This window comes from Dama dama, chromosome 12 (assembly GCF_033118175.1).
Source record: "Dama dama isolate Ldn47 chromosome 12, ASM3311817v1, whole genome shotgun sequence".
Taxonomy (NCBI): domain Eukaryota; kingdom Metazoa; phylum Chordata; class Mammalia; order Artiodactyla; family Cervidae; genus Dama; species Dama dama.
In genome coordinates this window covers 27,486,076-27,510,753 of record NC_083692.1, presented here as the reverse complement: position 1 = coordinate 27,510,753, position 24,678 = coordinate 27,486,076, and the positions used below count along the sequence as shown (strand labels likewise).

Genomic DNA, 24,678 nt, shown 5'->3' with positions numbered 1-24,678 from the left:
TAAGCATCTTTTAATTTCATGGCTGCAGTCACCATCTGCAGTGGTTTTGGAGCCCAAAAAAATAAAAGTCTGACACTGTTTCCACTGTTTCCCCATCTATTTCCCATGAAGTGATGGGACCAGATGCCATGATCTTATTAGTTTTCTGAATGTTGAGCTTTAAGCCAACTTTTTCACTCTCCTCTTTCACTTTCATCAAGAGGCTTTTTAGTTCCTCTTCACTTTCTGCCATAAGGGTGGTGCAAATCTGAGGTTATTGATATTTATTCTAGCAATCTTGATTCCACCATAGTTGGGCCCCAGGTAAATAGCAGGGAAGAAACACAGCTCCACCCATCAACAGAAAATTGGATTAAAGATTTACATGGCCCCGCCCATCAGAACAAGACCAAGTATACCCCCTCAGTCAGTCTGTCCCATCAGGAACCTTTCATAAGCCTCTTATCCTTCTCCAAGTCCTCTTGTGGCTCAGAGGGTAAGGAGTCTGCCTGCAATGCAGGATACCCGGGGTTTGATCCCTGAGTTGGGACGATCCTCTGGAGAAGGAAATGGCAACCCACTCCAGTAATCTTGCCTGGAAAATCCCACAGATGGAGGAACCTGGCAGGTACAGTCCATGGGGTCGCAAACAGTTGGACATGACTGAGAGACTTCACTTAATCCTTCTCCATCAGAAGGCAGACAGACTGAAAACCATCATCACAGAAAACTAACCAATTTAAGCAGCACATGGACCACAGCCTTGTCTAACTGAGTGAAACTATCAGCCATGCTGTGTAGGGCAACCCAAGATGGACGGGTCATGGTGGAGAGTTCTGACAAAATGTGGTCCACTGGAGAAGGGAATGGCAAACCACTTCAGTATTCCTGCCTTGAGAACCCCATGAACAGTATGAAAAGGCAAAAAGATGGGACACTGAAAGATGAACTCCCCAGGTCAGTAGGTGGCCAATATACTACTGGAGAACAGTGGAGAAATAACTCCAGAAAGAATGAAGAGATGGAGCTAAAGCAAAAAAAAGCACCCAGGTGTGGATGTGACTGGTGATGGAAGTAAGGTCCGATGCTGTAAAGAGCAATATTGCATAGGAACCTGGAATGTTAGGTCCATGAATCAAGGCAAATTGGAAGTGGTCAAACAGGAGATGGCAAGAGTGAACATCGACATTTTAGGAATCAGCGTACTAAAATGGACAGGAATGGGTGAAGTGAACTCAGATGACCATTATATCTACTACTGTGGGCAAGAATCCCTTAGAAGAAATGGAGTAGCCATCATAATCAACAAGAGAGTCCGAAATGCAGTACTTGGATGCAGTCTCAAAAAGACAGAATGATCTGTTTGTCTCCAAGGCAAACCACTCAGTATCACAGTAATCCAAGTCTATGCCCCGACCAGTAACAATGAAGAAGCTGAAGTTGAACAGTTCTATGAAGACCTACAAGACCTTCTAGAATTAACACCCCCAAAATATGTCCTTTTCATTATAGGGGACTGGAATTCAAAAATAGGAAGTCAAGAAATACCTGGAGTAACAGGCAAATTTGGCCCTCTTCCAACAACACAAGAGAAGACTCTACACAGGGACATCACCAGATGGTCAACACTGAAATCAGATTGATTATATTCTTTGCAGCCAAAGATGGAGAAGCTCTATACAGTCAGCAAAAACAAGACCGGGAGCTGACTGTGGCTCAGATCATGAACTCCTTATTGCCAAATTCAGACTTAAATTGAAGAAAGTAGGGAAAACCACTAGACCATTCAGGTATGACCTAAATCAAATCCCTAACGATTATACAGTGGAAGTGAGAAATAGATTTAAGGGACTAGATCTGATAGACAGAGTGACTGATGAACTATGGACGGAGGTTCGTGACATTGTACAGGAGACAGGGAGCAAGACCATCCCCAAGAAAAAGAAATGCAACAAAGCAAAATGGTTGTCTGAGGAGGCCTTATAAATAGCTTGTGAAAAGAAGAGAAGCCAAAAGCAAAGGAGAAAAGAAAGATATACCCATTTGAATGCAGAGTTCCAAAGAATATCAAGGAGAGATAAGAAAGCCTTTAGTGCAAAGAAATAGAGGAAAACAATAGAATGGGAAAGACTAGAGATCTCTTCAAGAAAATCAGAGATACCAAGGCAACATTTCAATAATGGACAGAAATGGTATGGACCTAACAGAAGCAGGAGATATTAAGAAGAGGTGGCAAGAATACACAGAAGAACTGTACAGAAAAGATCTTCACGACCCAGATAATCATGAAGGTGTGATCACTCACACTCAACTAGAGCTGGACATCCTGGAATGTGAAGTCAGGTGGGCCTTAAGAGACATCACTACGAACAAAGCTAGTGGAGGTGATGGAATTCCAGTTGAGGTATTTCAAATCCTAAAAGATGATGCTGTGAAAGTGCTGCACTCAATATGCCAGCAAATTTGGAAAACTTAGTGGCCACAGAACTGGAAAAGGTCAGTTTTCATTCCAATCCCAAAGAAAGGCAATGCCAAAGAATGCTCAAACTACCACAAGACTGCACTCATCTCACATGCTAGAAAGTAATGCTCAAAATCCTCCAAGCCAGGCTTCAGCAGTATGTGAACCTTGAAATTCCAGATGTTCAAGATGGTTTTAGAAAAGGCAGAGGAATCAGCGATCAGATTGCCAACATCCACTGGATCATTGAAAAACCAAGAGAGTTTCAGAAAAACATCTATTTCTGCTTTATTGACTATGCCAAAGCCTTTGACTTTGTGGATCACATAAACTGTGGAAAATTCTGAAAGAGATGGGAATACCAGACCACCTGACTTGCCTCTTGAGAAACCTGTATGCAGGTCAGGAAGCAACAGTTAGAACTGGACATGGAACAACAGACTGGTTCCAAATAGGAAAAGAAGTACATCAAGGCTGTATATTGTCACCGTGCTTATTTAACTTATATGCAGAGAAATATCAATAACCTCAGATATGCAGATGACACCACCATTATGGCAGAAAGTGAAGAACTACAGAGCCTCTTGATGAAAGTGAAAGAGGAGAGTGAAAAAGTTGGCTTAAAGCTCAACATTCAGAAAATTAAGATGATGGCAATATGGTCCCATTATTTCATGGCAAATAGATGGAGAAACAGAGGAAACCGTGGCTGACTTTTTTTGGGCTCCAGAATCACTGCAGGTGGTGACTGCAACCATGAAATTAAAAGACCCTTACTCCTTGGAAGATAAGTTACGACCAACCTAGAGCGCATTAAAAAGCAGAGACATTACTTTGCCAACAAATGTCCATCTAGTCAAGGCTATGGTTTTTCCAGTAGTCATGCATGGATGTGAGAGTTGGACTATAAAGAAAGCTGAGCGCTGAAGAATTGATGCTTTTGAACTGTGGTGTTGGAGAAGACTCTTGAGAGTCCCTTGGACTGCAAGGAGATCCAACCAGTCCATCCTAAAGGAGATCAGTCCTGAAGGTACATTGTAAGGACTGATGTTGAAGCTGAAACTCCAGTACTTTGGCCCCCTAACGCAAAGAACTGACTCATTTGAAAAGACCCTGAGTGCTCGCTTCGGCAGCACATATACTAAAATTGGAACGATACAGAGAAGATTAGCATGGCCCCTGCGCAAGGATGACACGCAAGTTCGTGAAGCGTTCCATATTTTTAAAGAAAAAAAAAAAAGAAAAGACCCTGATGCTGGGAAAGATTGAAGGCGGTAAGAGAAGGGGATGACAGAGGATGAGATGGTTGGATGACATCACTGACTCAATGGACATGAGTTTGAGTAAACTCCTGGAGTTGGTAATGGAAGGGAGGCCTGGCGTGCTGCAGTCCATGGGGTTGCAAATAGTTGGACACGACTGAGCGACTGAACTGAACAGACTGCGGCATGGAACACCTTAAAGCTCCGTAAATGGAATTCTCTAACCTTTCCATTCTACCTAGGAAACCATCTCATGAAGAGTCACCAAAGTTTTCTTTTAATGAGTTTCAAGTGAATAATATGGAATGGTTTACACTCGCAGATCTGTGCTGTCTAGTAACATGTTTGAGGGCTAATTGTAAGGGGAAAATAAGACAATATATCTATTACATCCTTTTAAAATAAGTAACAGAGACACATATACAGTTCTAATTGGAAGCCAAGAGCTCTCTCGAACAATGATGTTGAATCAGAAAACTTAGGTGCTCATGGGTGTATTGTGGATTACCTGACAGATCCAGAACCTATTGACTGTGTCTCTCTGATTCTTTTTGCCTTTTTATACTTTTATACTATTTATGGGGTTCTTGCGGCAAGGATACTGGAGTGGTTTACTGTGCTGCAGTCCTTGGGGTTGCAAAGTGTCAGACGCGAGTTAGCAACTGAACAACAACTCTGATTCCACTAGCAAACCCCTTCGTACACTCACCCTTACAAGCCACGTCTTAAGCAGCTGAGGTTGTTCAGATGTGTGATAGTTTCTGACTTCAACCTACAGAAGAAAGTCCAGTCTCAACCATAGCAGGTTAGGAAATAAATTGAAGAACACAACGTTCCTCCCAGAGCATGTCTAGAAATCCCAGCACGTCCCCTGGGAGGCAGTCCTTAATGCAGAACACATGAAGGCCTGTAGACTCTGCAAGGGGAGTCTTTGTGCTTAAGTTGAAAAAATTTACATTTAAGCCCTAACTGTATCTCATCTACATTTTGATTATAAATATCACTTTAATTATAAAAATCACAGATTGTGAATTAGTTGGTTATGTGGAAGATTAAAGATCAAACTGTACAAAGTGACATTCTCAAGAACATATTTATATAGCTTATTACTGGAAACTAAAGTTATATCCCCAAATATACAGAATCATTTCTTCTCAGATTTTAACTTGAAAGAAAATACATCTTAAGACTTATCTGCATACAAATCACATTCTATTCTATACAATGGGGTATTGTAGTAATTACATGCAAAACATTTCAAGACTCTAAATCATTATCCTTTATTGCATGAAAAGTGACAAAATTCTTACTAGATGAATTGGAAGCATTTATTTACAACATAAACCTTTAAAACAGAACAAGAAGTAAAATGTAGACTGTTAGATATTTTTAAACTTTTTTAGATCACCAATCTCTCTGAGAAGTTGATGAAAACTAATGAAATTTTTTGCCTGGAAAATGCACATACCTATCTAGAGACCAGGTAAGTATTCATGCAACGTGAGGTAATATTACTGTAGTAACTATTTTTTAAAAAGATAATCCATTTTACATCTCACAAGAAAATATCATTATGTAACAAAAGAAATTTTAAAAATATTTATTAAATAAAACAAATATTGCAAACAGCATAATAGGTAAATGTATGAATTTTTAAAAGCTGAGATAATGAACTTTGACATTTGAGACTGAAAATAAATCCAATGATGCCGTAGACAATCATGATACAGTCTGTTAGCATAGGTCATAAAGCAATCTTAAAGTTATTTGGCTTTAAGAAACTGACAGGAAAATACTCCTAAAATTACCCATTAGATTCCTGTCACATCCGATTACAATAGTAGGAGCTGGGCTTTTTAGACATCCATGGGAAATACACTAAGACAAAACATGGTGAAAGGAAAAAAGAAGAACAAATTAGGAAATACCAGCTAGCGTTAAAAAGTTAGCATTTACTTCTGTAAACATTTTTATTTAAAAAGTATTTCTTTTATTTTTCTTTGAATTTTCCCTCCTGTATGTCTCATAAGGAAGATGTGGAATGCTTTGTTTATAAAATTTGAAGTGGTCTGGTATGCTTAAAAATTAAGAGCATTCTAAAATGTCCTTTGTAGTTATCATGTTGAAACTTTTTTTATTGTGCTATTTATAGCTTCAGGGTTTTCCTGGTAGCTCAGCTGTTAAAGAATCTGCCTGCAGTGTAGGAGACCCCAGTTCGATCCCTGGGTTGGGAAGATTTCCTGGAGAAGGAGTAGGCTTATGTAACCACCATTAAAATTCAACTGCAAAAGTTATTTAAAATTCAAGTTTAAAAGTCTTCTTTTTAACTTATGTACAAGAGCAAAAACTGGAAGAACATGACCAAAATTTAACAAAATAATCAACACAGTAACATTCACTACACCCAATTACTCTTTCTCAAACCATTGCTGCTGCCCTTTCTCAAAATAATCTCCACAGCAAACAACAAAAACTCCTTTCAGAAAAACTAATTCAACTATAAAGTTGAATTTTTAAAATTGACCCTTATTGATGTTCAGATTAAACAGCTGGTTTTAAATTTAAGAGTAAATATTCTTTGCTAACAAGAATAAAGTTGCTTTAGTAATAAAAAGTCTTTGCCACATAAAATTCTGTGATTACAAAAATAAAAACATTTAAGTATTTACTAAAACACTCAAAAACATTTTAGTATTCATCTTTATCAAACATTTTATGAAAACTTGCTTTAAATTATATGCCACTGAATTAATATTTATATTCTTTGAAAGATACATTTAATAAACATTACTTATAAAGAAAGCTAATAAGTAAAATTAATATAAATCTACTATAGTAGTACCACTTTATATTAGGTTTTTAAAATTAGATTGTAAAAACCTATGGGCAGCCCTAGTTTTTACAATTCATATTATGACAGTTCATAATAACAAAATGAAGTGTTCATATGTTTATTCTGCTTGAAAAGGTACCTGTTCCTAGTATTATGAGCCTGAATTAATGGATTAGCAGTCAACCAAATACCTGCAATACTTAATTATGGATTTTATTGAAACATGTTTTAGGCATAAGTTTTAAAAATAAAGTTATGAAACTTTTCACTGAAGGTTCAATGTCAGAATGATCATATATAGAGCCCAAAGTCAGTATGAACCATAAAGAATTTCTTCAATGTCTTCTATTACTAAAAACAGTACTTACATTGAATGAAATGCTTCACAGGAAAAGACTGCTAGAATGAAAATACTAGATATATTTCATAAATTTCTACCAGGAAATACAGAAACAAATGCATAGAAGGCAAATAAAACACCCTCCAATCTTGAATTTGGCTTTTATTTTAAAATACATTTAGCATGGAACTACCATAGGACAGAAAATAATAAATCACAAAGAAATGGAATATTTTCAAATACTTTTAAGCTAGATATAAAAATTAATAAGATAGCAGAGACCCAAATTATAGGAAATAGTCCCTAAAATTCAATTCAGTAAACACCTTTTGAAAGAAAAGTTCTTTGCGCATTTTCCAACGTACCAGTATGTTCCTAAGTGCCTTGGTTTTCTGTTAACTAATAAGTAAAGGCTATAAATTTAGTTACTTTACTTACAATTATCAGATGCACTATTGTCAAAAATTACCATGTCTTTAAATTCTCAGAGTTATAAAAATATGAGCTCAAATAGTTATGTTGCCCAAAATAGAAACATCTTAAGTTGATATCTCTGGATAATCAGACAGATATTGCACTAAGTCAGTAATTCCATACCCGATGCTCATTTACATGGTAAGTTAATTCTCTTCTTTATGAAAAACTTAATACAAATAAATTTAATGTTAACCTAATTACAATTACACTTCAAAATATAAAGGCACGGACAGAATAAAGAATAGTTTAATATTTATACTCAAATTTTCCACTGTGAAAATAATAAAAGGTTGAAAAAAATAAGATCTAAAATTCTGATACTTTTAAATTTTGTAATTTACCGTTAAGTAGCTACTAAATGGGTATTAAAAGTTAACACTGCTAAATCCAATCCCTTCCAAATAATTTAGAAAAATGGTTTGTTTATATATGAAACATGTGCATTGTCCCATCTATAAAGTTCAAGTACATTTCCATTCATTGGAATTATCTACCTGTAGTATAAACAATCAAGACAATGTACAAAAAATATATCTTGTTCCTGTAACTTACAATGCACAGAAAAATACCTATAAAAATGGAGATATTTATCCATTTAGGTTCCCAATAAATTAGTGAGAAAATTTAGCCCGTTCCACGTTTCTTTCTAAACAAAGGCTAAAGAATTGAAGGTGGTTTACTTCTAGCCCTGTTTGCTTGACAGATATTTTTTTAAATATTTGTCTGATTATATGTAACTTAAGATAAAGTTAGTCTTATTTTTATATCACAGTATACATGGCATTTCTTAATTCAGCAACAGAAAGGCACAATTAGCAAGCAATAAAATTCAGTACCTGACTTATTAAACTAATGTCCAGAACAACTGCAAATAAAATACATTCAACACAGTGCACAGAACTGGAAAACAAAAAAAAAAAAAGGAATTCAAAAACTAATTTTTTGGAAAATTTGGTCCATTAAAAATGCCTCCTATGTTCAACATCATGGATAACATGAAAGATGATGGCAGTGTAAAAAGAGGCAGTAAATTAATATGTGGTGGCATATGAATTCTGGTCTAGTAATTACACAATTAGATTAGGAAATGGTTCCCATTGTAAATAAAAATTAAATATATCAGTAAATAACATACCTGTATTAAGTCCAAATACACAGGCACAACTGTTTGCATATTATTATTGATTTTATAATACACCCCCATGGTTCAAAAAAACTTAGGTATATTATTTTATATATAATATATATTAGATACATAATTTTATATTATGTTCCTTAATATATATTATATAACTTGAATCCGTAACAGCACAGAACTCTCCAAATATTACATGAACATTCCAAATGGTATTTATCATTTTCTCAATGTTGTAATAGCTCAGCTCACCTAAAACAATAACTGGATGTGCAGTGATAAAATGCACCGACTCTTAAGAATTTACTTAAATAATTATTTAAGTTAAATTCCTGCAAAAGCCTAACTCTGATTTGGCTTTTAACTAGAATATGGTTTTTAGATATCAGTAACTGATACCCTCCTTTCTTATCATAAACAGTATTTCTCCATCAAGAGATACCAATAAAGAAAAATATGTAAGGAACCAAAAATGTGATAGAGAAACCAACCATTCCATAGGTAATATACCGATAAGGAAGTTCAACTTCCATGTGCTGCCTTGCTTTTCGAATATCATCACAAGGTATATTGAAGATTTTACAGGCTAAAGGAATAGTGATCCTTTTCATTATATCTCTGACCACTAGTACAAATAGCATCCCTATGAATATCCGCAATATGGCTTTTCCAAACAGAGTCACTGAAATGGGGTGCCTAGCTAAAGGTAATATATCCAGAGGAGGATCTAATAGTAGACCCATTTTATAGGTAAAATGAGATCCACATGCAATCCCTGCACCACTTCCCAGAATCTCAGCTGTGTCTCCCCGTGATGTACTCCAGGTGTCAAGAGTGAAAGAAAAGATCCCCAAGGCTAAATGAAGCCCGATGATGATTAATGGAGCATATCTGTGAGTTTGGTTGAAGTTGTCAATCAAGTCCACAAATGGATAGAAGATAACTAAGATTAAAATGGTATATAGGAATCCGGCAATAACATCCTGAGAAAAGAAAAAAGCACAGTTGTTTAGTATAATATTTTTGTTTGGCATTTAAAGAATAGTATATATTTCACATTTCAAATGTTAACATACATTTTAAAATGTCACATTATTAAGCTTTATATAATATATAGTAGGTACTAAAACCATTACACTAAAAAGATTTATTGATAATAATAAAATGATTATGTTTTTATAGTTCTGCCCTTTTATAAGTTAATATAGATATGCTATACACAAATTTTATATTCAAATCCTGAACAATAAACTAGCTTAAAGTATGCAGTTAGGATTTCTGAGAAAAGCAGTATACAGCTAACCCTTGAACAACCTGGATTTGAACTGTGTGGATCCGCTGAGCTGATTCTTTCAGTAGTAAACAGCAGTACAGTGCTACATGATACAGAAGAAACTGTGGACACGGAGGAACCAAGTGAATGAAGGGCACACTACAATTATTGGTGGATTTTTCACTACACTGACCTCTAAGTTGTTCAAGGATCAACCAGGCTTATTTTAAGACTTCATCTTCATGTATTTAATATAATAATTACACATCTAAACACATAATTATTTCCATGACTAAAGAGGATACAAAGCCTATTTTTTCTTAATTCACTAAACAAATACTTACTGAGTACCTATATGTGCCTGACACTATTTTAGGGGCTAAGGATATATTGCTTAAAAACTGAGAAGATACCTACTGCCATAGAGCTTACATTTTAGTGGGGATGACTGACAATAACCATGTAAATAAAAAGTAGATAAATATTACCATTTTGGGTTGTTATAAAGCAACTAAAATAAGACAATGGGATAGGCCCAATTAAGAGCAATTAGGGAAATCTGTCTGAGGAGGTGACACTTGAGCAGAGATCTGATTCCAAAAAAGAGTCAGCCCTATCTTTAGCCCTAAGGAAAAGTGTCCCAGGTCAAAGAAATAACCAAGTACCAAGGTACTGAGGCAGAATAGAACTTAGTGAGTTGAAAGAACTGAGAGAAATCCAGTGTGCCTCAAACAGTAAGAAAGAGAGATGTGACATGAGATCCAAGAGACAGACAGAGGTCCCCTTGTAAGTTAGGTAAGAACTTCACATTTTATTTCAAAAGCGACAGGAGGCCTGAAAGAAAGATTCCCAAGTAGGAGTGTAGTAAAATCTGATTGATGTTTATAAAAGAACACTCCATCCACTGTGTAGAGAATAGATTATGGGGTAAAGTATGGAAGACAGGAGACCACTAGAGGCACAAGTTAGAGGCTGCTACAGTGACTCACTCTAGATGTGTCCATATGAAGAGACGGGTTTAGTAAAATATTTTAAAATTAGAGTTGACTAACTTCAACTTACTGATGATCTGAATGTAAGAGAGAAGCAAAGGGGATCAAAAATGACATCTAGTTTTATGTATGACAGAAGATGGTTTATTGGAGGAAATAAAGCTGTTATTAAAAGAATCTTCCTTTCCAAATCATTCCTGACATGAACAAAACTATTCTGAAATTTTCACCTTAAAACAAACAAAACCAAACCCTGGGATTAACTATCACTGAAAAATTTATCCAAAAAATCACACACATTCACTGTCTCCACTTCCTCACTTCCTTATTTTTTCCTAAACTCATCACTGTATTGAAACCATTCTTTTCACAGATACTAGTGACCTTTATGCTGCCAAAAACAATGGTTACTTCTCAATAGCATTCAATAGAGTTAAGCAACAGAGTAGTGGCTTAATGTTTTTCTGTCCTAAGATTTTTTATTATTGTTATAATGTAACATTTGGTACATAGAAATCAAATACGTAGAGTGTACCTGAAATTATAAGAAGTACTTGGAATCTGTTGGTATGCTGGTTGCTAGTTCTATCACTCTGCATGACGCTGAGTACTGACTGAACACCTGCTCTGAGTAGGACTGACACACACATACCATGTGTGAGACGGACAACAGCTCGTGGGAAGCTGCCGCAGGGCACAGCAAGCTGGCTCAGTGCCCTGCGATGGCTTAGGGCGCCGGGACGGTGGGTGCGGTGGGAGGGCGGCTCAAGAGGGAGGGGACCTATGCGCACTCACAGCTGACTGACTTTGCTGTACCGCAGAAACTAACACACACTGTAAAACAATTACACCCCAGTTCAAAATATACATAAAAACTGTTTTATCACATATCTCCAAACAAAACATTACCAAGTGTTGCTTCTTTCTGAGCTTTATAAAAATGTTAGGCAATATGTAGTCTCCTCTGATTTACTTTTCACACTTAACATTAAACTCTTAAGATTCATTCATCATATGTAGTTTATAGGTCATTCGCTTTCCCAAGTATGTAATATTTTGTGTGATTATATAACGTATTTATCTATTTTTCCCACCGATAGCCACTTAGGTTGTTTTCAGGTTTTGGATTAGTTCATTGGTTAGGGCTGAGCTTGAATGCTTTCTTAATTGGTATATAGTCTTAAACCAACCAGGAATTTAAACAATGTTACTATGTTCTTTCTTTCTTTTGATGTTCCCTGTATGGGTCTAAAAAAGTTTCTCCAGGACACGTGCCTAGGAATGGAAAGGCGGAATCAAAGTATATGTGCACATTCAATTTTATAAGCCAATAAAATAATCTCCAAAATGTTTACAGAAATTCAGTTTCCATCAGTAGGTATTTCTTGATGTTTAATTTGCATTTCTGTGATTATTAATTAAGCATTATTTCATAAGTCCATTCCTTTTATATGCAAGATATATTTGTGTCTTTAGGGCAACTGTTACTTTGAATTTTCTTTTTCTTGTTGAGTAACATGATTTCTTTAGATATATATGATAGCAGTTATATTTTTGGAAGTATATTTCAGTGTGACATAAAACATCCAATCTTGCTGTCCTCTACTTTTTTTGTATAGTTCTATGAATATTAAATTTAATTACTGTAAGACTCTATACAAATCTGCCTCCTTTTCTAATTGTCATTAATTATTTATGCTATTACCTGGATAAAAAGGGTGTATTTAATTTCCATGCTACAGAACCAAAAAGAAGAATGACTGAATTCAGGACATAAACATGGTGGCTGTCATTGTGATACTAATTTAATGTACAACATTAAAATGTGTAACTAAGTGATTTTAAGCATTACAGCACAAAATATGTGATAAAGAAAAGTTGATGTTAAAGGTAACAAAGAACTCAAAGTAGCAAATTTTCCAAAAAGAAAGCAAATAACTTTAGATACTCAAATTAATTATAGATAACAAATCTGCTGTAAAAGTTAATAATTACATATGTGAATGGAATATTCACAGTTATCAAATTTATGGTAGAGGATATCAAATACCATAAATTCAATAAAGATTTATTACATATCAAATCTGGAATTGCCTTCTTTTCATTTCTCCCAATCAGTATATAGAACTAGAGAGGCTAGTGATTGGCTGAGACTAGAATTCAAGACTTCTGTCCGCTCCTGGTGTTTTTTTTTTTAATTATAACATATTTCAGGTGTCCTGATTCTAATTCAACATGTCAGTGATGCCAACAGGGTTTCTAACAACAAAATATATTACTGGAATGCATCATTCTTCATTATAAACAACTAGTAAGGATGTATTTTGAAATTTTTATCTTTAAAATTCAAATTTAATACATGTTCAGTATAGAAAAACTAGAAAATGTGGATAAAAAATAACAAGCAATTATTACTCAGAAATAACTACTATTAAAACTCTTAGTGTTTACTGTTCTGGATCTTTCTCTGTAACATGTTTTCAGGACTTTTGCTGTTGTTTGATTAGTTTGATTCTTATATCTTGCTATAAAAATGGGTTATGGAGGTACACACTACTTGAGGATCTCATAATACTTTTCTGAAAAACTTTCCACATATAGACAAATAAACTTTTAGTACAATTTTAGGTAAATGTAATTATAAAATATTCATAATTTTACTAATGTAGAAATAAACTAGTAATCTGACAAGCACTTAGCTTGGTAATTTTTAAATGGCTTGTGTTTTAAGACATTTTCAGAGCTAGGTTTGATAGAAAACAAAGGAAAAATGGAGGAAGTACGCCTCTATTTTTCTGGAGATTAAGGAAATCTATTTAGGAAAGTGTGTGCACGCTCAGTTGCTTGGTCATGTCCAACTCTTTCGACCCCATGGACTACAGCCTGCCAGGCTTCTCTGTCCATGGAACTTTCCAGGCAAGAATGCTGGAGTAGGTTGCCATTTCCTTCTCCAGGGGATCTTCCCGACCCTGGGACTAAACCCGTATCTTCTGCATTGGCAGGAGGATTCTTGACTACTGCACCATCTAGGAAGCCATTTAGTAAAGTAGGCATTAAAAATAAATTAAGTGTTGCTCTTTGTGTTGTAATAATAAAAACAAAGCATATGGGAAATACTGAATGAAGTGTTCCTTATAAATTATTTAAACTGCATTACTAGAACTTTCTTCTTAATGTTAATAAAGGTTGTAACACAGGAACATAATTTACAATGCTTGCAAGTCATCTGTGATTTTACTTTTGTAAAAGAAAAACAACTTGTAATAATACACATAATAAAATTGAGTAGCCAGTCAGAATAAAACTGATAAACATATTCTATGGGACAGGATGCTTTTGAATAATTAAATAACTATGGTTGGGCAATTCCCTGGTGATCCAGTGATAAGGACTCCATGCTTTCACTGCCCAGGCCCAGGTTCAATCCCTGGTCTGGGAACTAAGATCCTGCAACTCATGCAGTATGGCCAAAAGAACAAGAAAAAAAAAAAAAAAGACTAGGTTATCAGGCTTATAATTTAATAATACATCAATATCGTTTTTACTTCAGTTGATTGAAGAACAGATGCTATCCAGTATCAAAAACATGAACTGAACTCAGTTTGAATAATCAATCCACTATATATTTCCTTTGAACAACAGCATGTTTGAGATTTAATATTCAGTATAAGAAGATTCTAATTCCTCTTTTATGATGATAATGAATCTAGGGATAATATTATCATTCTTAGTTCATAATCTTTTGGTAGTTTTTCAGGTGAGATATTGTTAATTGGGAGTGGAAGGGAATAACTGTAATGAGGCACAGAGATGGAAAACATTTTCTTGTGACTAATATTAGATTTGCTATAAAAAGGTGATAATTGGTCTATTATAAAATTAGTACAGACTAGTCAGAAAGATAAAATTATATGTCAATTCATAATTTGCATTAGTATAAATACTTATAAAAAAAAAAAACACAAATAGTTTGCTTCCTAACTTAGCATTTGGGACTTTCATAAATTTACTAGTGAAGGGGCAGCTGCTGGAGGTAAGTAATCTGAGGAAGAAACAGAAATCCAATATTTTTCAGCTATGAAATGAGATATTTTTATGAGTAGAAAATTCTAAAAGTGTTCATTTGTTAAGGACAAGAAAAATTTGATATAACCCTTTATAAATTTTTGGATTCTGTGAATTCATCCCTATCTCTCCATCTTCCTTCTTATTCTTTATCGTTCCAATTTTAGTATATGTGCTGCCGAAGCAAGCACATGATTCTTTATCTATAATATAATACATAATACCTTCACAAAGTGTTCTAAGAGACACCACACTGTACATGAGGGTAGAGTTATTTTTCTCATATTGCTTGTTGTCTAGTGGGGATGACAGAAAAATAAAAAAGCAACTGAAATTCAGCATAAGTGCTATGCCAGAATTATGCTCAAGATGTTCTGGGAGAAAGGCCACCTATCCAGTCTTTAGAAAGGAAGGATGGAGAACGTAACAAGGCTTTAGGAGATAATATTTTCTGGTGAGTCATGAACAATGGATTTGATAGTTAGGCAAACAAAGAAAGGGAAAACAGCATTCCATGTGGAGGTTAAGGCATTCCTAACAATGTGAAGATAAAAAGCACCCTTCACATTTGAGCAAACATAGGTCATTCAATATGGCATCATATTTGTGTTTTGAACAGTAAACTACAATAGGAGGCTAAACACTGAACAGAGCAGTGTCACACTTGAAGTAGAGCTACTAATTAAGAAGCTGCTGCAGTACCCTAGTTAGAGATGGTGAGGGCCAGAAGTAGGGAATGTCAATCAGATGAACAGGAAGGGAAGTGAGCAGGTATAGCTGAAAGATAAGAGTTCCTGTGCCGCTGCTTTTGAAACTGAATTGCATTCTCAAAATAAAATATCTGATGTAAGCCCTAAAATACTGTTGGGATAGAAGAAAACTAGAGTTTAATATTCAAAAACAAGTGGCACCAGGGCAGTTTTTGTTCATCTAATTTCTATTCACTGGGTTTTCACTTACAAGTAGAGCTCCTTGGTGTCTGTATTTACATTGTCAGTTTTGACTCAGCAGTAGGAAAAGCATAGAAGAAAATGCGAAAGAAGATAAAAGTGAACCTGGAAGGAGAGAGAACTGTTATCCTGAATAATACTTGGTTCTTGTGATTGCTGGGAACTTTTTCTGTGAAATATATATATTATAACTACTTTAAAACTTTGCAAAACATCCTGTTGCTATTTTTTGCAAGAAAAAAAGATTTACAATAACTACGTTTTCTCACTTAAGCTTCCAGTAAGTTTAAAAATGATTAAAAATTATAAAATTGCGTGTTGATTTTAGAAAAAACAAAGCAATATGAACACAATGTTTTCCTTACCAGAATGGAGTGCATTCCCATGTAAATTCTACTTATGCAAACTAGAGAACACCAGCAGGGAATAAGAATCAGTCCATATGTGAGAGGATACTGAAGGGAAAAAAAAAGTAAAATTAGTTAGGTAAATCAGGCTAAATATAAACAAGCAGATAAAAACTCAAGGAGAACAAGAAGTATGTGTGTTTACTTTCTGTTATATTTCCAGCACCTAAGCCTACGCATGGCACATAGTGGACATTCAAGAAATACTTTTGCATGAATGAACAAATAAATCAGATCTAATGTCTCTACAGTCTTCATTGTGGGAACTGGCTCATTTTTGCTTCTACAGTAAAGACTCAATCACTGGCCTGCTACAGAAGAAAAACAAATAAAAGACATACTTTTACTATCACTACACAATCAAAGTGCCTCTGGAAAAGCACCTGACTCTGGTCCAGCTTAGTGTCATCGCTTCCCTGGGGAGGAGGCATTATCTCCCTCTCACTTCCATCAGTGACTACCGTTTGCCATTTCCCCATCTTCCTTTCAATGTTAAACACCATGTAATTTTTTGTCCATTAATAATTTCAAATAGCAACTATATTACAAAAAACTTTGGTGGGATATTGGAAGCAGAAAGGCATAAAAAGGGGGAAAACTTAAAATGCAGATGACTTTTAGTATCAGTTGGGCTTCCCTGACAGCTCAGTTGGTAAAGAATCTGCCTGCAATGCAGGAGACCCTGGTTCAGTTCCTAGGTCAGGAAGATCCGCTGGAGAAGGGATAGGTTACCCACTCCAGTATTCTTGGGCTTCCCTTGTGGCTCAGTTGATAAAGAATCTGGCTGCAATGTGGGAGATCTGGGTTCGATCCCTGGGTTGGGAAGATCCCCCGGAGAAGTGGAAAGGGGGATCCTTCTCACTCCAGTATTCTGGCCTGGAGAATTCTAGGGACTGTATAGTCCATGGGGTCGCAAAGAGGCGGACACGACAGAGGCTTTCACTTTCACTTCAGTATCAATGGCACACCTCTAGTACTGACTAGAGGTGACTTTGAAGCTCCTAATACTAGAGGGAAGAAGGAAATGATTGATGGTTGGGCATGTCTTAAGTTTGTAAACGAAAAAGAGGGGGCACATTTGAGACAGTTTGTGCCTGATTACTTCAAATTTCCCAATGAAATTGAAGCCAAGATGGTTCCATTTATTAAGTATTCAAACTGGTTCAATAAGAAGTAAGGTTAAAAGAAAGGAGTTAAGTAATGCTGCAAGAGTGGTCAAGATTTAATACATAGTTGTTTTGATTTGATTTCTCTAGGGGCTTCCCAGGTGGTGCTAGTGCTAAAGAACTCGCCTGCTCGTTCAGGAGACATAAGAGATGCAGGTTCGATCCCTGGATCGGGAAGATCCCCTGGAAGAGGGCATGGCAACCCACTTCCAGTATCCTTCCCTGGAGAATCCCATGGGTAGAGGAGCATGGCAGGCTACAGTCCATAAGGTCACAAAGAGTCAGATACAACTGAAGCAACTTAGCTCACTCACACTGCATTTACTATGGCCCAAATATTTTTTCTTTAATGTCTAAATACCTTGATTTTGAAAGCATCACACTCTTATTCCCCTTTCACCATCTATTTTTTTCTCTGTTTTCCACACAAGAAAACATTCCTCATTGTTCCTTAAACATTAGTATAACTAAGGGTTCTGGCCTTAGTAGTTAACCGGCAGTTTCACCTTGTCTTCTATTACTCAGCATGCTGAAGACCTACGCATGTCCTTGGATTAAGAACCATTTAGCCAGCCTCTGCACATATCTCCAACTTGAGATCATTATGGAGTTAAACCCATCATACCTCAAACCCTACTCATCATCCTACCAACAAGACTTGTTCCTCCTCTCATTTTCCCTATTTCATTTGGAAGCATCATAATCTACATGAGAAGTATGTATTATCCTTAATTTCTTCCTTATCCCTCATATTCAACCAATAATGAGGTCTTACTGATTTTACTTTCTGAATACTTCTTAATTCTGTCATCTCTTCACCCTACTGATATGGTCTTTTTCAGATCCTTATAGATCCTTTTCTAGGCTCCAGGTATTCCTTCAGATGTTTTCTGATATGCATGAGGAACCTGGTTAATGATGCAGTCAGACAAGTAATCCTGTAAGGAGGGTAAGTGCCATGATAGGGGGAGTCTAAGGGATGGATCTTTAAAGTTTCCCAAACTAAGTATGATTCACATTGTCTCAAAAGATGAGTAGGATTTAATCTTTACAGAAAAAAGAGAAGCACAGGGTAAAAATGACAGAGGACATTACAAACAGTAGGAGTGAGTGAAGAAAGGTTTATGTCTAAGAAGTTTTAAGTAGTGAGGTTTTCTAGGAGAATAAGTTTAAATTCTTAATGAGGAAAGGCAACTTAATAATAAACATAAAATATGCAAATTATATGATATGTAAATATATAAATGATACTTTATATAGAATATAAAAATTATATAATAAAGAATAATAAGTACTGTGGGGAAATAAAAAGGAAAAAGGTGCTAAAACAGTCCTCTGGAGAAGGAAATGGCAACTCACTCCAGTATTCCTGCCTGGAAAATTCCATGGACAGAGGAGTCTGGTGGGCACTAGTCCACAGGGTCACAGAGGCAGACACAACTGAGCAACTGAGTGTGCACACGCACATGCACGCACGCACACACACAGAGCTGAAACAGTAATGTTCATCAAATATTCCTTGTGCTCTTCTTGCAATGAGACTGGGGCCATGTGCCTGGTTTTGACCAATGAACTGGGAACAAAGGTGATGTGCCACTTTTAATCATCCTATGAATGCTCTTTCCTACAGATGTGATGCTGGAAGCCGTACGCTGAGCGTATCACCAGATAGGCAAACTTCCCTCACCCCGGGTCTCTGAGGTTCTAAGTGGATCAGAGTTGCATGCTGACCCATAACGGATATGAAGCACAGATGAGAAAGACGCTTTTGTTGTTCATCTGTTTTCAGGGTTAAATCATTAGTACAGCATAACCACACTTATCATAATTAAAACAGTAATAGCATAAGGAGTACGGGAGTGTATTGGGGGCAGGTTAAAGTTTTAGAAGATAGCCATTGTAGGCTTTATATGGACAAACTAAGATCTGAGGCAAGACTGGATGGAAGTGAATTGATCAACCAGGTATCTGAGGAAAGAATATACATGAGGGAGTGGAAGCAGGAAGAACAAAGTCTCTAATGAGGAAACATGACCAGCAAGGAGGCTTGTGTGGCCGGAACAGATAGGAGGAGAGGTGAGAGAGGTCCTGGCAACCAGAGCAAGCAGAGCCCGAGAGGCCTCTGTAAGAAATGTGACCTTGGGGAGCCACGCTGCAGGGTCCTGAGCAGAGCAGTGTCCTGAGACTGGACAGGAAGGGAGCAAGGGTGGAAAAAGGAAGACCAGTTAGGGGGCTGTTGCTATATTCTAGGTGAGAGACCATGACAGTGGCTTCAGTCTCTGTAGCAGCTACTTAGGTCTTAATTTTTTTTTTCTTCACTAGCAAGTGAGGGTCAAAGAAGTAAAAATTATCACCACAACAACCATACAAGTCTCCTGTGATTCTTTCTTCTTGCTCTTTTTTTACTTAGACCCCATAAGGAAGTAAAAAATGTACAAAGTTATTGATGGGAATTCTCTGTACATAACAGATAAAAGAAAAATTCATTTATTGATTCTTACTGAATTTAACTTAATTCAGTTTCATTGTTCCTGCTCAGTAATGTTCCTTATCCCCTACCTTCAGTCCTAGCTTTTGAGAATCAATAAATGAATTTTTCTTTTATCTGTTATGTACAGAGAATTCCCATCAATAACTTTTTGTACACTGGAGAAGGCAATGGCATCTCACTCCAGTACTCTTGCCTGGAAAATACCATGGATGGAGGAGCCTGGTAGGCTGCAGTCCGTGAGGCCACTAAGAGTCGGACATGACTGAACGACTTCCCTTTCACTTTTCACTTTCATGCATTGAAGAAGGAAATGGCAACTCACTCCCGTGTTCTTGCCTGGAGAATCCCAGGGACGGAGAAGCCTCATGGACTTCTGTCTATGGGGTCGCACAGAGTCGGACATGACTGAAGCGACTTAGCAGCAGCAGCAGCAATCCACATTTGAAGGAAATCAGTCCTGAGTATTCACTGGAAGGACTGATACTGAAGCTGAGACTCCAGTACTTTGGCCACCTGAAGCGAAGAACTGACTCACTTGAAAAGACCCTGATGCTGGGAATGATTGAAGGCGAGAGGAGAAGGGGACGACAAAGGATGAGATGGTTGGATGGTATCACTGACTCAATGGACATGAATTTGAGTAAGCTCTGGGAGTTGGTGATGGACAAGGGAAGCCTGGCGTACTGCAGCCCATGGGGTCGCAAAGAGTTGGACACAACTGAGCGACTGAACTGAACTGAACTGAATACACATTTATTCAGGTTTACCATCTCTAAGGTAATTTAAATGGGAGAGTGAGGAAAGCAATCAAACTCAATGCAGAGGCATTTCTCCCATTCCAGTGTACCTTTAGGTACCTTTAGGGTAAGACAAAAACTTGGGAAAAGAACAAGTCATTTTTATTTTCATTGATTGGTTGATTTTTTTTAGCCATTTGTTTCCATCTTCAGAATATTTCCCTAGATTTCTTTTGTGGAAAGAATCATATTTGGGGGAAGACCTGATCCAGTTTTGATTACATGACTTTCACATTTACTCCCCAGAGAATAACAGAATTCAGTATAATTAGAGTATCAAAGCAAAGAAGTATCTTATCAAGTAATCTTTTAACCAGATAAAAAAAACCACAGGTCTTAATGACAATAAAAAATAAACTAGATAAACTAGATAAAAGTAATACTCCTAAAGTGGGATTGTGTTGGAGGAGGAAGATGATGCATAATAACCAATTCATCTGGCAGATTTATTTAATATTTAAGAATATTCAAATTATAACTACCTTTTAATTTTATATTGAACTGTCTCTAAAATTAGGACTACTAATATTTTAGGACTACTGTCCTCAATTAGATATAACTGGAAAGAAAACAGAGGCTCCCTCTGGGCCTCGGTCCTCCGCCCGCGCCCGCCGGAGCCTGTTCGCGTCGACTGACCAGAGTCCGCGAATTCAACGCTCCGAGCCCGTCCGGACGGCCCCGATCCCAGCTTTCTATCCTTTGAAAACACTAAGAATAATGTCCCTGCATCAGTTTTTACTGGAGCCAATCACCTGTCATGCCTGGAACAGGGATCGTACCCAGATCGCCCTTAGCCCCAATAATCACGAAGTCCACATCTATAAGAAGAACGGGGGCCAGTGGGTGAAAGCTCATGAACTCAAGGAACACAATGGACACATCACAGGTATCGACTGGGCTCCCAAGAGTGACCGCATCGTCACTTGCGGGGCTGACCGCAATGCCTACGTCTGGAGTCAGAAGGATGGTGTCTGGAAGCCAACCCTGGTGATCCTGAGAATTAACCGGGCGGCCACTTTCGTCAAGTGGTCCCCGCTAGAGAACAAGTTTGCTGTGGGTAGCGGAGCACGACTCATCTCCGTCTGTTACTTCGAGTCTGAAAATGACTGGTGGGTGAGCAAGCACATTAAAAAGCCCATCCGCTCCACAGTCCTCAGCTTGGATTGGCATCCCAACAACGTCTTGCTGGCCGCGGGATCCTGCGACTTCAAATGCAGAGTGTTTTCTGCCTACATTAAAGAAGTGGATGAGAAGCCAGCCAGCACGCCCTGGGGCAGCAAGATGCCTTTTGGTCAGCTGATGTCTGAGTTCGGTGGCAGCGGCACCGGCGGCTGGGTGCACGGGGTCAGCTTCTCGGCCAGTGGCAGCCGCCTGGCCTGGGTCAGCCACGACAGCACCGTGTCCGTTGCCGACGCCTCAAAAAGCGTGCAGGTCTCAACTCTGAAGACGGAGTTCCTGCCCCTCCTGAGTGTGTCGTTCGTCTCAGAGAACAGCGTCGTGGCTGCTGGCCACGATTGCTGCCCCATGCTCTTTAACTACGACGACCGCGGTTGCTTGACCTTTGTCTCCAAGCTGGACATCCCTAAACAGAGCATCCAGCGCAACATGTCGGCCATGGAGCGCTTCCGCAACATGGACAAGCGGGCCACGACCGAGGACCGCAACACGTTGCTGGAGACGCTACACCAGAACAGCATCACCCAAGTGTCTATTTATGAGGTGGACAAGCAAGATTGTCGCAAATTTTGCACTACCGGCATCGATGGAGCCATGACCATTTGGGATTTCAAGACCTTAGAGTCTTCCATCCAGGGTCTTCGGATAATGTGAAGCTGAGCGAGCCTCCAGACCCAGCATGAGGACGGACCGGCTGCGCCGGGGCAGCTCCGCCATTCGCACGGGGAGGGGAGCCCGCCGCCAGCAAACACTGAAGACGCACATGGCGCAAACCTCCTTGTGTGTTTCGTTTGAACATAATTGGTGAAAGTGTTGGTTTTTTTAAAGCAGCAGTGATTTGGGTTTTGTTTGGGGGGTTGTTTTGCAATTTCATTCCATTCTTGACCAAAGCTTCTCTTTAAGTAGTTTATTATGGAACGTTGTCAACACTAACTTAAAGGAAGGGGTGGGGAGGTATGTAAATTGTCTGCTGAAAAAAATTAAATAAAAACACTGAATATGTAAAAAAAAAAAAAAGAAAACAGATTGATGTGGAATTATACTTTCCTAAAAAATGACAGAATTTATTAGAAATATATAAAATATACATAGACCACTCTTTTCCAGGCATCTTTGTTAGTTCCCCCCTTAATTCACAACTCAGTATCAGTGAGCCCAATTCCCAATCTATGCTCACTCCCTTATTGATTTCATACAGTCCCAAGGATTTATATACAAGCTATACGTTCATGACTCAAATTTCCATCTCTAGTTGGGACATTTCTACCGAATCTCAGACTTCTGTATCCAACTGCTTATGTGATCAGTGTCTAAAAGGCATCTCAAATGTAACAGGACTAAATCTGAAATCCCCAATTCCATCTCCACCTCTGACCAGCTTAAATTCCTATGCTTATCTCCTTCCCACTAAAAGATTTCCCCACAGTTTCATTCCTCAGGCCAAATACCTTGTTGTTAATCTTGGCTTCCCCATTTGTATCCATCACACAACTCATTAAAAGTGGCAGTTATACCTTCAAAACTATATCTAGTTATTAATTATAATCCCCATTGTAACCACAAAGTATCAAAAAATATACATATAAGAGAATAAGAAGGGAATAAAAATAGTACACTGTAAAAAAACTCAAATGCAAAAGAAAACAGTAATGTAGGAAATTAGAAGCAAAAAGAGGCAAAAGACACACAAAAACAAATAGCAAAATACCAAAAGTCACTCCTTACAGGTAATTCCTTTAGATAGAAATGGTATAAACTCTCCAATGAAAGGCAGAGATTGGTAGGATAGATAAGGAAACATTGCTCCAACTCTGTGTGGCCTAAGAGACTCACTTTGGATCTGAGACACAAATAGGTTCAAAGTGAAAAAATGGAAAAACATTTCACACAAACAGTATCCAAAAGGGAGAGCTAAGTGTCTCTACTAAAATCAGACAAGATAGACTTCAAGTCAAAATTGTTACCAAAGACAAAGGACAATATGCACTGATAAAAGGATCAACTCATTAAGAAGATATAACAATTATAAACGTATTTGCACCAAAGCCCCAAAACAACTGAAGCAAACACTAACAGAATTGGAGAACTAGTTCTACAAGCCAGTCTCATCAGCATTGAAAACCCACTCTTCCACAGAGCCTCTTTCCTAACACTTGGCAGATAATTTAAAGAACAGCCCACAGCCTCTTGATCTTGACTCAGGATTACTGAAAGTTTAACATTTTTAATGTTGTATAGTGTTTTGAAATGTGCAGGCCAGTCAGCACTATAAGAGAAGAATTTAATATTTTCCTTGCTCTGTGTAACATGGTTTCATTGGCTTTCAGTCTCACATCAATGCTGTCCACTATGGTCTCTCTTTTTTTTTTTTTAAACTGGTTATCATCTCATGAATCCACAAATTCAGCCACTTTCCCATGTTTTCCATAATTTCATCAGACACTACAAATACTACTTTTGCATTTCCAGAGTGGCCTTACACACACATGGGTGAATTTCCTCTTCTCTTTTCTGGATGTCCTATATTATTGATACATTAACATTGAACTCATAGCCAAAAGAACTGTAACTGATGCCTTAATGAATCTTATCTCACACATGTATATTTTCTTTGTAAAGTAGATCACAGCCTTCTTGTGTTTAGGGACACTAAATAGCACTTTACATCAGAATACCAGATCACCTTACCTGCCCTCCTGAGAAATCTGTATGCAGGTCAAGAAGCAATGGTTGGAACTAGACATGGAACGACAGACTGGTTATAAATTGGGAAAGGAGTACGTCAAGGCTGTATATTCTCACCCTGCTTATTTAACTCATATCCAGAGGACATCATGTGAAATGGCAGGCTGGATGAAGCACAAGCTAGAATGA

General features: G+C 37.4%; 2 protein-coding genes and 1 non-coding gene across 3 annotated transcripts in view; 2 read left to right on the top strand and 1 right to left on the bottom strand.

Moving 5' to 3' along the window:
• Positions 1 to 3,557: 3,557 nt before the first annotated feature.
• LOC133067608 (U6 spliceosomal RNA) lies at positions 3,558 to 3,664 on the top strand. Its single transcript, XR_009695375.1, has one exon. It is a non-coding gene; the product is annotated as a U6 spliceosomal RNA (small nuclear RNA).
• Positions 3,665 to 4,957: 1,293 nt separating this feature from the next.
• Positions 4,958 to 24,678, bottom strand: part of SGPP1 (sphingosine-1-phosphate phosphatase 1) — a 42,745-nt gene continuing 23,024 nt past the window's right edge. The window contains exons 2-3 of the mRNA XM_061156914.1: positions 16,133 to 16,222; positions 4,958 to 9,470 (exon numbers count right to left, since the gene is read on the bottom strand). Coding sequence (XP_061012897.1) covers positions 8,919 to 9,470; positions 16,133 to 16,222 — 642 coding nt within the window. The 3' untranslated portion in view covers positions 4,958 to 8,918. The remainder of the gene's footprint in view (positions 9,471 to 16,132; positions 16,223 to 24,678) is intronic.
• Positions 21,196 to 22,826, top strand: LOC133066135 (actin-related protein 2/3 complex subunit 1A-like). Its single transcript, XM_061156912.1, has one exon. The coding sequence runs from the start codon at positions 21,346 to 21,348 to the stop codon at positions 22,456 to 22,458; it is 1,113 nt and encodes a 370-aa protein (XP_061012895.1). The 5' UTR covers positions 21,196 to 21,345; the 3' UTR covers positions 22,459 to 22,826.